Source organism: Podarcis melisellensis (assembly GCF_964234715.1).
Source record: "Podarcis melisellensis genome assembly, chromosome: 4".
NCBI classification, from domain to species: domain Eukaryota; kingdom Metazoa; phylum Chordata; class Lepidosauria; order Squamata; family Lacertidae; genus Podarcis; species Podarcis melisellensis.
In genome coordinates, this window is record NC_138531.1 from 96,563,641 (window position 1) to 96,576,040 (window position 12,400).

A 12,400-nucleotide genomic window follows, 5' to 3' on the forward strand; every position below is an offset into this window, starting at 1 on the left:
CTGCTTTGCTTCTCAATATTCTCTGGTTGGCCTCTGTTATTTTCTTCGACTGATGGAGAACCTACAAAGGACTCTATAAGGGCTCTTGTGTCCCCCATAAGGGAAATAAATTTACATTTATTACAGGCACCTCAAAAGATTTGGTAAGTCCCTCAAGGCTTTGTGTTTGATCTCCCAACTTCACCCCCCATATGGTTAGCCCTTCACATGGATTTGGACCCAAATTCACCCATGAAGGTCACTCTAGGCCTCAGCATCCTCACCAAGAAGAGTTTGTGATCAGCTTGAATGTGCTATAGAGATTCATGTGAAACCACACAAGATTTGCTTGATATCAACACCTTCCAGAGAAGTAAAAATGAATGGAAAAGATAATAGCCCTGAGAGCCACAATCAAGCTCGTCGAAGCTGAATGTTGGAAGATTCAGCGCAGATGAAAAAAGTCCTTCTTCACGCAGCACAGAGTTAAACTGTGGAACTTCCTGCCTCAGGAGGCAGCAATTGGTACCGGCTTTTGTTGTTTAGTCGTGTCCAACTCTTGGTGACCCCCTGGACCAGAGCACACCAGGCACTCCTGTCTTCCACTGCCTCCCGCAGTTTGGCCAAACTCGCGCTGGTAGCTTCGAGAACACTGTCCCACCGTCTCATCCTCTGTCGTCCCCTTCTCCTTGTGGCCTCCATCTTTCCCAGCATCAGGGTCTTTTCCAGGGAGTCTTCTCTTCTCTTGAGGTGGCCAAAGTATTGGAGCCTCAGCTTCAGGATCTGTCCTTCCAGTGAGCACTCTGCGCTGGCTTCCTTCAGAATGGAGAGGTTTGATCTTCTTGCAGTCCATGGGACTCTCAAGAGTCTCCTCCAGCACCATAATTCAAAAGCATCAATTCTTTGGTGATGAGCCTTCTTTATGGTCCAGCTCTCACTTCCATACATCACTACTGGGAAAACCAGAGCTTTAACTAGACGGACCTGTGTTGGCAAGGTGATGTCTCTGCTTTTTAAGATGGAGTTTTCCAAGAAAACTCCATGGACAAAGACAACAGGAACCGGCTTAGATGGCTTTAAAAGAGAATTGCATACATTGACAAAGGAGAGAGCTATCGATGGCTCCCAGCCACAATGGCTCTGCTCTCCCTCCACAGCTGGAGTCAACTGAATATCAGGTGCTGGGAACCGCAGCAGGGGAGAGGGCTCTTGGGTTCGAATCCTTCTTGCTGGTTTCTCAAAGGCAACTGTTTGAGCCACTGTGAGAACAAGATGCTGGCCTAGATGGGCCACGGGTCTGGTCCCAGGTCGCAAGGTGGTTAGATTGGTCTCAACTAGAGCCAGGGCCTTTTCAGCACTGGCCCCGACTTGGTGGAACGCTCTGTCACAAGAGACCAGGGCCCTGCAGGACTTGACATCTTACTGCAGGGCCTGCAAGTCAGAGCTGTTCCGCCTGCCCTTTGGTTTGGACTCAGTCTGACCCTTATGTTTCCCTCCCCTTTGGTCTTGATTTATTGGCTACTTTAAAATGAGGTTGCATTTTAAATTGCATTTTAACCTGTATTTTAAATTGGTTTCCCGCCCCCATTATGCTTTTACTGTGATTTTATTGGGTGTTCGCCTCCCTGAACCTGGCTCTGGCCGGGAAGGGCGGGGTATAAATAAAAATTATTATTATTATTATTATTATTATTATTATTATTATTATTATTATTAATATTATTATTATTATTCTCATGCTCTTATCAGCTGAGCTGGTCAGCTGACTCCCGCCTCAATTCCACTCTAACTGCGCCTCCGATATCTCCCAATCTACTACACAGTGAGGGGGGAAAGTATTTGATCCCCTGCTAAATTTGCCCGTTTGCACTCTGATGAAGAAATGTCCAGTCCATAATTTTAATGGTAGGTTTGTTGTAGCTGTGAGAGACTGAATAACAACAGGAAAACCCCCAGAAACCCAGAAGATCCCCCACGGGTTGCTGGCTCCCGCAAATATTGTGCAGTTTAATAGTAATCTCTAGAGCGCTTTTCCTCCTTCCCTGCTGCTGTGATCCTTCTCAAAGCTCCCTTATTAACAGCTCTCCATCCTTTTACGGCATTTTACAGGGGAAATGTCTTTGGCGTTTCAGACTGACATGGAAGTTCCTTGGAGCCAAGACTGGTTGTGCGGCGCCACCTGCTGGACAAGTGTCACATGGCAGGTTTCATGCAGGCTTAATATTTGGGGGGGGGGGAAATGGGGGGAGCTGTCACTTTTCCAGATGTTGGATTCCAGCCCCGCCCCCAGCCAGCATGCCCAATGGTCAGGGATGGTGAGAGTTGCAGTCCAACATCAACTAGGGGATAACAGCCTCTCCAACAATCACGGAGGGCCAGACCAGTTGCAATAGCTCACTCCGTACATCGGATTTGCACTGTTCCACTTTTATTTTACTCCATGAAGGAAGGACTACAAAATGGGGAAGGTTTGATACAGGGCAGCCATAATCCCTTGAGCATACCAGCACATCCACAGGAGCCCTGCCCAGTTGCTATGCCAACCCTGATGGTCCTAGACAGAAGACCATCAAGATCACAAAGAACTTGCATATGGGAGTGGATTCAGCACAGACTGGAACAAAGGACAATGATCAGCTCTTCCCTCTGGGGGCAGGAAACTGCAAACTCCCCTCTGTCACCTGGAAAGTACTCATGGGGAGGGGGAAAGGGGGAACCAGCCAGGTGACAGGACACTCAGGTTACCACCACAACTCCTCCCTCAATCCCTCCCTTCTGGGATGTATGTATGATGTTTCTGGGGGTGGTCTTGATCTACAGGACGGCAATTTCAAAAGTCTTTATAAGGCCTTGCACACCATTTTTCTGGATCCCTCCTCTGTCCTGCAAGTGAGGGGAGCACCCTGTTGCAACAGTTCAATAAAGGCCAAGCCTACAGGCTGCTGTTTTGCTCCAAGTTATCCTGGTTGGTGTCTTTGTTTTTGTCCAAGGGAGCCCTCAGATTTTTCCGTTAACATTTGAACAGTGGCGTAGTGTGGGGGGTGCAGGGGGGGCCGGCCGCACCGGGCGCAACATCTGGGGGTTAGGGTTAGGGGGCGCAAATCCACGGGTTGGGGGCACAAATCCACAGGTTAGGGGGCGCAAATCCACGGGTTAGGGGGCGCAAATTACTTGCCTTGCCCCGGGTGCTGACAACCCACGCTACGCCACTTCATTTGAAAGACAAGAGTGCCTGGCGTGCTCTGATCCACGGGGTCACGAAGAGTCAGACACGACTAAATGACTAAACAACAACAACAATGGAGAGAGATTGAACCATTTCACCCTCTGCAATTTTTCTAAGGACAGGGCTGTTGGAAGGGAGGAGGGGCAAAGAGATCTCCCCCTCCTCGTAACCTGAAAAATGCAACCTGAAGCGTCTGTAACCCGAGGTATGGTTGTAATTCCCCAAAGCAAAGCTTCTGGTTTCTTTACAAAGGTTATTTTAAACACCCTCCACAAAATCTTCCACACTTACCGTGGCAGGGAAATACTCCTTCATGTATCTCCAGGCTGCCCAGTTCCGCAAAAAGTGGATTCTCCTCCCGCCTTTGGTTGGCGTGTCCCAATCGTAGGTCCACCAGGCCGCGTACAGAGCGCTGATCAGCCAGAAGCGGGTGAAGAAGAGGCCGATGAAGATCGCGATGCAGCATTGCGCTACGAAAGTAAAGCACGTTGGTCAGGAGGAGGAAAGGGTGTGCTCAGAACGGGGCCCAGGCAGGAGGGCATTTACCCCAGGAAGATGAAGGTAGTTATATTCAGCAGGGATTTTCCATACATCCCAATACAGTGGTGCCCCGCAAGACGAACGCCTCGCAAGACGGAAAACCCGCTAGACGAAAGGGTTTTCCGTTTTGGAGGCGCTTCGCAAAACGAATTTCCCTATGGGCTTCCTTCGCAAGACGAAAGCCCATAGGGAAATCTCCGGGACAGCGGGGAAGCGCAGCGCGTCTTCCCCACTGCCCTCGGACCTCCTCCGAAGGCTGGCGGTGGGGCAGAGAGACCTCCTCCCGCCGCCAGCCTTCGGAAGGCTGTCCTGAAGACTTGCGGTGGGAGGAGGGTTTTCCTTCCCACCGCCAACTTTCAGAATGCTGTTCTGAATGTTGGCGTGGGGAGGAAAAACCCTCCTCCCGCCGCAAGCCCCGGGAACAGAGGAGAAGCGCTGTGCGCCTTCCCCTCTGTTCCCGTACCTGTCCTGAAGGCTTGCGGTGGGGTGAGAAGCCCTTCTCTGCACTGCCAGCCTGGCAAGCGGTCTCCATAGGAACGCATTAATTGATTTTTAATGCATTCCTATAGGAAACCGTGCTTCGCAAGACGAAAAACTCGCAAGAAGAAAAAACTTGCAGAACGAATTAATTTCGTCTTGCGAGGCACCACTGTAATAATAATAATAATAATAATAATAATAATAATAATAATAATAATTTATTTATACCCCGCCCATCTGGCTGGGTTTCCCCAGCCACTCTGGGTGGCTCCCAACAATATTACAAACACAATCAAACATCAAACATTAAAAACTTCCCTAAACAGGGTTGCCTTCAGATGTCTTCTATAAGTTAGATACAGTGGTATCTCAGGTTAAGTACTTAATTCGTTCCGGAGGTCCGTACTTAACCTGAAACTGTTCTTAACCTGAAGCACCACTTTAGGTAATGGGGCCTCCTGCTGCCACTGCGCCGTCAGAGCACGATTTCTGTTCTTACCCTGAAGCAAAGTTCGTAACCTGAAGCACTATTTCTGGGTTAGCGGAGTCTGTAACCTGAAGTGTATGTAACCTGAAGCGTATGTAACCTGAGGTACCACTGTAGTTGCTTATTTCCTTGACATCTGATGGGAGGGCGTTCCACAGGGCGGGAGCCACCACCGAGAAGGCCCTCTGCCTGGTTCCCTGCAGCTTTGCTTCTTGCACTGAGGGAACCGCCAGGAGGCCCTCAGAGCTGGACCTCAGTGTCCGGGCTGAACAATGGGGGTGGAGACACTCCTTCAGGTATACTGGACCAAGGCAGTTTATGGCTTTAAAGGTCAGCACCAACACCAAAAACATGGGGAGTCAAAGTTGGAAACTCCTTGCAAGCAAAGGAACTAGCTTTGAACAGGGAGGTTTGGTTCTGCTTCCCAGTTGGCAAATGCAGATGGTCATTGGCCAAGAAATAAAGTCATCTTTTTGTGGTAACTGGTTTGTTTCCCATCCTGATTTTTGAACAGGTATAGTATAGTCCTGGAACCTAGCTGCCCCAGGTGGTTGGGGAAAAATTAATGGCATATTTCTGAACTTTTCAACAAGCGTATTGGCTTGATGTTGTTGTTGTAGCTGTTTTGGTTGTAACTGATAACTTGCAAGGTGCAATGCTTGTTGCAGATTTGTTCTATGGCTTGGAAGTAAATTCTTGTTATACTCTAATATTTCCTGCATTGCAGCCTCCAAAGCAAATCTGTTTGAATTTGTATGAAGGTAAGTAGAACATAAAAAGCAGAGACATCACCTTGCCGACAAAGGTCCGTATAGTTAAAGCTCTGGTTTTCCGAGTAGTGATGTATGGAAGTGAGAGCTGGACCATGAAGAAGGCTGATCGCCGAAGAATAGATGCTTTTGAATCATGGTGCTGGAGGAGACTCTTGAGAGTCCCATGGACTGCAAGAAGATCAAACCAATCCATTCTGAAGGAAATCAGCCCTGAGTGCTCACTGGAAGGACAGATCCTGAAGCTGAGGCTCCAAGACTTTGGCCACCTCATGAGAAGAGAAGACTCCCTGTAAAAGACCCTGATGTTGGGAAAGATGGAGGGCACAAGGCAAAGGGGACGACAGAGGACGAGATGGTGGGACAGTGTTCTCGAAGCAACCAGCATGAGTTTGACCAAACTGTGGGAGGCAGTGGAAGACAGGAGTGCCTGGCATGCTCTGTCCATGGGGTCACAAGGCGTCGGACACGACTAAACGACTAAACAACAACAACAAAAGTAGAACTATCCAACTGTGATAAGATAAGATTGCTAATCTGTGAAAAGGAAACATGAAAACCTATGCTGTTGCATGAATTTGTTCTGAGAACTTAATTGTACTGGAACAACAGTTAAAATATATGATACCTGAACCACCAAAAAAGAAGAAGAAGAAGAAGAAGAAGAAGAAGGAGGAGGAGGAGGAGGAGGAGGAGGAGGAGGAGGAGGAGGAGGAGGAGGAAAGAAATAAAGTTGTCTGAGCTCCTGCAAACAATCTGCAACATCCTGGGGGAAGGAGCTTCATCACCTTGCAAAACCTGTGTGCATCCTTTCAAATCTCCTGATTCTGCTGTTGGAGATTATGTTGGTTCTGATGATTTGTTAAATTTGTACACTACCCTACAGCCCTAGATGTCTGGTTGGCTCGTAACATAAAAATTCATAGCTGTCAAGTGTCCCTTATTTGAAGGGACAGTCCCTTATTCCAGCGCCATGTCCCACTGCTGTCCCTTATTGATGGATGTCCCTTAAATGATGTCCCTTAAATTTCAAAGGAAGCAGCTCCTCTCCCTCCCTGCCTCCCTGCCGGCCAGGGAGGAGGGAGGCTCCAACTGTGTTGCTTGGCTGCGTTGCTCACCCAATAAGAAGTCTAAGAACGACTGGGGTTGGAGCTTGCATGCCTTGTGTGTGGCTAGTTAATGCAAGCTGAGGGGTTTTTTGAATGCTGAACGCCATTTTGTTCCACGTGCTGCTGCAAACTTTGCAGTGCAAAGCCAGGCCGGGGAGCCATCTTAAGTTGAGGCTGCATAGGCCTTGGGGTGCATGTGATTCAGATTCTCTTCAGTTGAACCTCTGGTTACAAAGTTGGTTGGACACTGTTCTTGAAGCTACCAGCATGAGTTTGACCAGACTGCAGGAGGACAGGAAGACTGGAGTGCCTGGAACAGGTGAGGCTGCAGGTCCCTTATTTTGGCTGCTGGTTCGTTATTTTCAAGGCTGCTGGTCCCTTATTTTCAAATCTGTAAGTTGACAGCTATGTAAAAATCACGATATACAACTAGGGGTCCTCCTGTCTACTCTCTCCCAGATCCTGCAATATATGAGGGTAAACCCCTGCAAAAGTGTGTACATTAGAAAAAACTGCACGCAAAAGACATGCACCGAAACGCCGGCACATTTTCATGGAGTTTTTTCTTTAGAGAATGAAATCACAAACTGCTGCATAAATGTGGAAAACTCAATTTAAGACAGGAGAAATGGGTGACTGACGTTGACAAGGCTCAGCCATCCCTACTTAACGTTGGGGTGAGCATAACCTTTTGAATTTTAGTTGAGATTCCTGCATTGCACGTGGCTGGACTAGATGAACCTCGGATCCCTTCCAACTCTACAATTTTTGATTCTATGAATTTGCTGCCTGTTGTGTTCATGACACAGGAGCTGACCAGCTGCAGGGCAATTTTTATTTTTTTAAAGATTAGTCTGTTGCAAAATGCCGCCTTCTGTAAGCTGCCTCGTTTTATGACTGTTCGGAGCCCAAAGTACAAGTCGGGAAGAGATACCATGTCCTTGCCCTCAGCCCGGCTGACTGATGATTAATCGGGATCCATTGATTCTTGCCAGCCCTTCTGATGCTTGCAATAATTGTTTGGCAAGACTGGGAGTCAGATTTCCTCCGTGGGGCAAGAAGCAGCCGTGCCTTCCAGCTTGCAAAACTCGGCCCTAACTTGACCCGCTGTTTCCCAGATGTCTTGAGGGAAGTGTACGTGAGGAGAGCTCTCCGCTGGGTCAGATCATCAAGTGAAGAGACATGAGTGAAACCACTCTCCCGTTCTTGTTCTCCGCTCCTCAGACCTTTGGTCTCCTCCAGATTCCTTGAGCTGGCACCCAACAGATGTTTTGTACTACAGCTCCCTGGCTGGGGCTGATGGGAACTTTGGCCCAAAACATCTGCAGGGCTTTTTCAGACTACTTTAATAATAATAATAATAATAATAATAATAATAATAATAATAAATAATGTATTATTTATACCCCCACCCATCTGGCTGGATTTCCCCAGCCACTCTGGGCGGCTTCCACAAATATCAAAAATACACTAAAATGTCACACATTAAAAACTTCCCTGAACAGGGCTGCTTTAAGATGTCTTCTGAATGTCAGGTAGTTGTTTATCTCTCTGACATCTGATGGGAGGGCATTCCACAGGGTGGGTGCCACTACCAAGAAGGCCCTCTGCCTGGTTCCCTGTAGCTTTGCTTCTTGCAATGAGGGAACCGCCAGAAGGCCCTCAGCGCTGGACCTCAGCGTCTGGGCAGAATGATGGGGGTGGAGACGCTCCTTCAGGTATAACGCTTCTTCAGGTATACTTAAAGAAATACTCTAGTGCAGGCTTCCTCAAACTCAGCCCTCCAGGTGTTTTGAGACCACAATTCCCATCATCCCTGACTACTGGGCTTGCTAGCTAGGGATCATGGGAGTTGTAGGCCGAAAACATCTGGAGGGCCGAGTTTGAGGAAGCTGGCTATACTGCAATGACCTCGCAAGCAGGATTTGAGCTTCTGAGCAACAGAAGCAATCAGATTATAATATTGCGGTTATGATTGGATAGAAAACAGGGTGCAGGAGAAGGGCAGAAACGTCAATGTTACGGAAAACAGGGTGCAAAGGCGACAAAAATTAATCCGTGGCCTTTCTAAACCACGGGAGATATTGTTTTTGTTTGCAATTATGGTGTGTATTTTGGTGTTTTTGTGTTGTAAGCCACCCAGTGCTCCCTGGATGAAACTGAATAAATAAAAACAAAATGCTTCCTTTGTCCTTCCAACAAAAGGGACACGCATCATCCTTTTTCCATTTCATTTCATTTTGCACCAATGCCGGTCCCTTTCGAGAACATGCTGTTTTGGAATCGCTGTCCTCCTTCGAAAAGGACCACACAGGAGAGGTTGAGGGTAGCGGCCGCTGTTTTTCGTGCCAGCGAGGGGACCCCGTGCTTGCCTCACGCAGCGAGGCCTCCTGCACTTCCCTCGTGTAACCACAGCAACGGCCAAGAGTGGCAGAGCTGAGCGGCTGCCACCGAGCCCATCTGCTAACAGGCAAAACGGCTGGCATCAGCCGTGCCGTGGAGAGAGAGAGAAAGAGAGAGGCTGAAGCATCCAGACAAACAGATCGATTTTCCCAAAGCAGGCGGACAAAGAGGATGTCCCAAGGGAACGAGGCCACATTCAGACACACACACACACTGCACTCACTTCCATTTAACACAGGGCTGGGGAACATTTTTGGAGGTCCGCATTCCCTTCTGAACTACATCCCAAGAGCCATATGCCATTGGAGGGCGGAGACTCAAATGTAATTTTATTATTACAGTCGTAGCTTGGATCTCCATAATCCAGCGCATGTTTGCAATTTGGTCTCTGGTTCCTCTGCCCCTTCGAAATCCAGCTTGCACTTCTGGGAGTTCTCGGTCCACATACTGCTTGAGCCTGCCTTGTAGAATTTTAAGCATAACCTTGCTAGCGTGTGAGATGAGTGCAATTGTGCGGTAGTTGGAGCATTCTTTGGCAGTGATGTATGGAAGTGAGAGCTGGACCATAAAGAAGGCTGATCGCCGAAGAATGGATGCTTTTGAATTATGAGGCTGGAGGAGACTCTTGAGAGACTCATGGACTGCAAGAAGATCAAACTGATCCATTCTGAAGGAAATCAGCCCGGAGTGCTCAGTGGAAGGACAGATCCTGAAGCTGAGGCTCCAATACTTTGGCCACCTCATGAGAAGAGAAGACTCCCTGGAAAAGACCCTGATGTTGGGAAAGGTGGAGGGCACAAGGAGAAGGGGACGGCAGAGGACGAGATGGTGGGACGGTGTTCTTGAAGCTACCAGCATGAGTTTGACCAAACTGCGGGAGGCAGTGGAAGACAGGAGTGCCTGGCGTGCTCTGGTCCAGGGGGTCACGAAAAGTCGGACACGACTAAACGACTAAACAGTGGCAGTGGGAGGCCCCATTAGCTAAAGTGGTGCTTCAGGTTAAGAACAGTTTCAGGTTAAGAACGGACCTCCGGAACGAATTAAGTACTTAACCTGAGGTACCACTGTACTGTGTCGCAAAATGATACATGTCTTAAAAAGTGTGTCACTGACATGAGAAGTTTGGAAATCTGCCCTAGTTAGAGAAGAAAACCACCTTTGCTTAGGGTGTCTTAGTGCACTGCAAAGCCCGGTGCTAATCCCGCCAGGGTGTAAACAAATATATATTAATAAGAGTGCTACCCCAGACACGCACCACTCTGATCTTCCTGAGGCATCTGTAAATACAGATTAGCACCTAGAAATGCGATACAAATATGTGCCCTGCCTACTAATTCTCTTTGCGTTGGGGGATTTCTCAAGGAGTCAGACCAGTAAGAAACCTACAGATCTAGCTGTTTGCGTACGGCGGCACAGAAAGGCTGCCAGGCAAACCATTGCTGCCGAGTCAGGAATACGAACCTCTCCATCTCCTAGGGGTGAAAGGAAGTTCATTTAGAGAAGTTCATGAGACTCTTTCCAGCAAGATCACTGTCCTGTTCCCACCTGCTGTTGTGATCTAGTCAAGCAAAAGGGCTTCCCTAGGCAAAACCCACTGAATTCAAGTAGGACTGACTTCTGAGTAGATGTGGTTAGGACTGAGCCGGCAGTGCCTCAGAAATATTTAGTATTCAAAGTAAATCCAAACAATTCTTTAAGAAGATAGTTAAAAACCTAAGAGCTCCCTTAAAAGAATCAAGTCTTCCAAAAAGTTATATGATCTAAGAAAGTCTTTAAAAGAAGACTTTCCAAAAGAATTTAAAAATTACCGTATTTTTCGCCCTATAGGACGCACTTTTCCCTCTCCAAAAATGAAGGGGAAATCTGTGTGCGTCCTATGGGGCGAATGCAGGCTTTCGCTGAAGCCTGGAGAGCGAGAGGGGTGGGTGTGCACCGATCCCTCTTGCTCTCCAGGCTTCAGGAAGCTATCCGCAAGCCTTGGGAGCCCGCTTGAGTTCCTGCCAGGCTCCCAAGGCTTTCGGACAGCAGCCTGCATCCCGAAACCCGGGGAGCGCAGTGGAGTGCAGTGGAGCGCACCCCAGGCTTCAGGCAGATGTCCGCAAACTTTGGGAGCCGGTGGGAGTTCCCGCTGGGCTTGGAAGGCTTGGGGGCGGCAGCCTATTCTGGGGGCTGGGGTGGGAATAATTTTTTCCCCCTTTAATTCCCCCCAAAAAAACTAGGTGCACCCTATGGGCAGGTGCGCCCTATAGGGCAAAAAATACGGTATAATGTAGCACCAACTGAGTACAGGAGTTTTAGGTATAAGCTTTCATGTACATGCAGATACCTTCAGATGAGGGTATCTCATGAGAAACAAAACTATGAAGTAGAATGAGTACAGTTGCATGTGGGTTAGAATAACAAAGTCCAAGTAAAGACTGTCTGTGTTATCTACATAAATTAAAAAATTGTCCAGTAGCACCTTAGAGACCAACTAAGTTTGTTCTTGGTATAAGCTTTCTTGTGCTTGCACACTTCTTCAAATACCTCAGATAAGTGTCTAAAAAGTGTGCATGCACACGAAAGCTTATACACAGTGGCGTAGCCTGGGTTGTCAGCACCCGGGGCAAGGCAAGTAATTAGCACCCCCTAACCCGTGGATTTGCACCCTCTAACCCCCAGATGTTGTGCCCGGTGCGGCTTGCCCCCCCTGCACCCCCACGCTACGCCACTGCTTATACATAAAACTACTCAGTTGGTCTCTAAGGTGCTACATTATAATTTTTAAATTATTTTGGAAAGTCTTCTTTTAAAGACTTTCTTAGATCATATAACTTTTTTGAAGACTTGGTTCTTTTAAAGGAGTTTTTAAGAAGAGTCTTTTAAACTATCTTCTTAAAGAATTGTTTTAATTTATTTCGACTACAGCAGACCAACACAGCTACCTGCTTGAATCAAATATTTAGTTTTCTTTTACCTAGACCCAGGAAACTGAAGACCCACTGGAGAACGGAAGCCGTCTGGAGCCTCCTTTCGAAAGGGATGGAGCGGGGAGCAAATTCGACCTTCATTGCGGCGCGTGGCTTCAAACTGGATGGCAAAGGACTCTCCACGGACGAGGGAAGGAAATGGGAAAGAGCAAAGTCTCTGCTGATGCAGAATTAAAGGAGTGGTTTGCAGGGGGCAATTAACGTGGGAGTGGATTAGGCCTATCCCATGGAACGGATCAAGTGTTCCTGTGGGCATTAGGAAACTTTGATTTAAGAAAGGTAGTCAAGCCATCGAGCCAATGACCAGAGAGAGTCCTGTAGAGGCCTCTCTAGTCCAGCATGTGGTCTAAACCACTGAGCCTCTTGGGCAGACTTTTTCAGCAGGGGGCCGCTCTACTGTCCCTCAGAGCTTGTGGTGGACCAGATTACATTTTTTG

At 48.0% G+C, this 12,400-nt stretch overlaps 1 protein-coding gene across 1 annotated transcript in view; it reads right to left on the bottom strand.

Annotated features, from left to right (window-relative positions):
- MOGAT2 (monoacylglycerol O-acyltransferase 2) overlaps positions 1-12,093 on the bottom strand; it is a 35,793-nt gene extending 23,700 nt beyond the window's left edge. Inside the window, exons 1-2 of the mRNA XM_081910036.1 lie at positions 11,951-12,093; positions 3,497-3,675 (exon numbers count right to left, since the gene is read on the bottom strand). Coding sequence (XP_081766162.1) covers positions 3,497-3,675; positions 11,951-12,044 — 273 coding nt within the window. The 5' untranslated portion in view covers positions 12,045-12,093. The remainder of the gene's footprint in view (positions 1-3,496; positions 3,676-11,950) is intronic.
- Between the last annotated feature and the right edge of the window lie 307 nt (positions 12,094-12,400).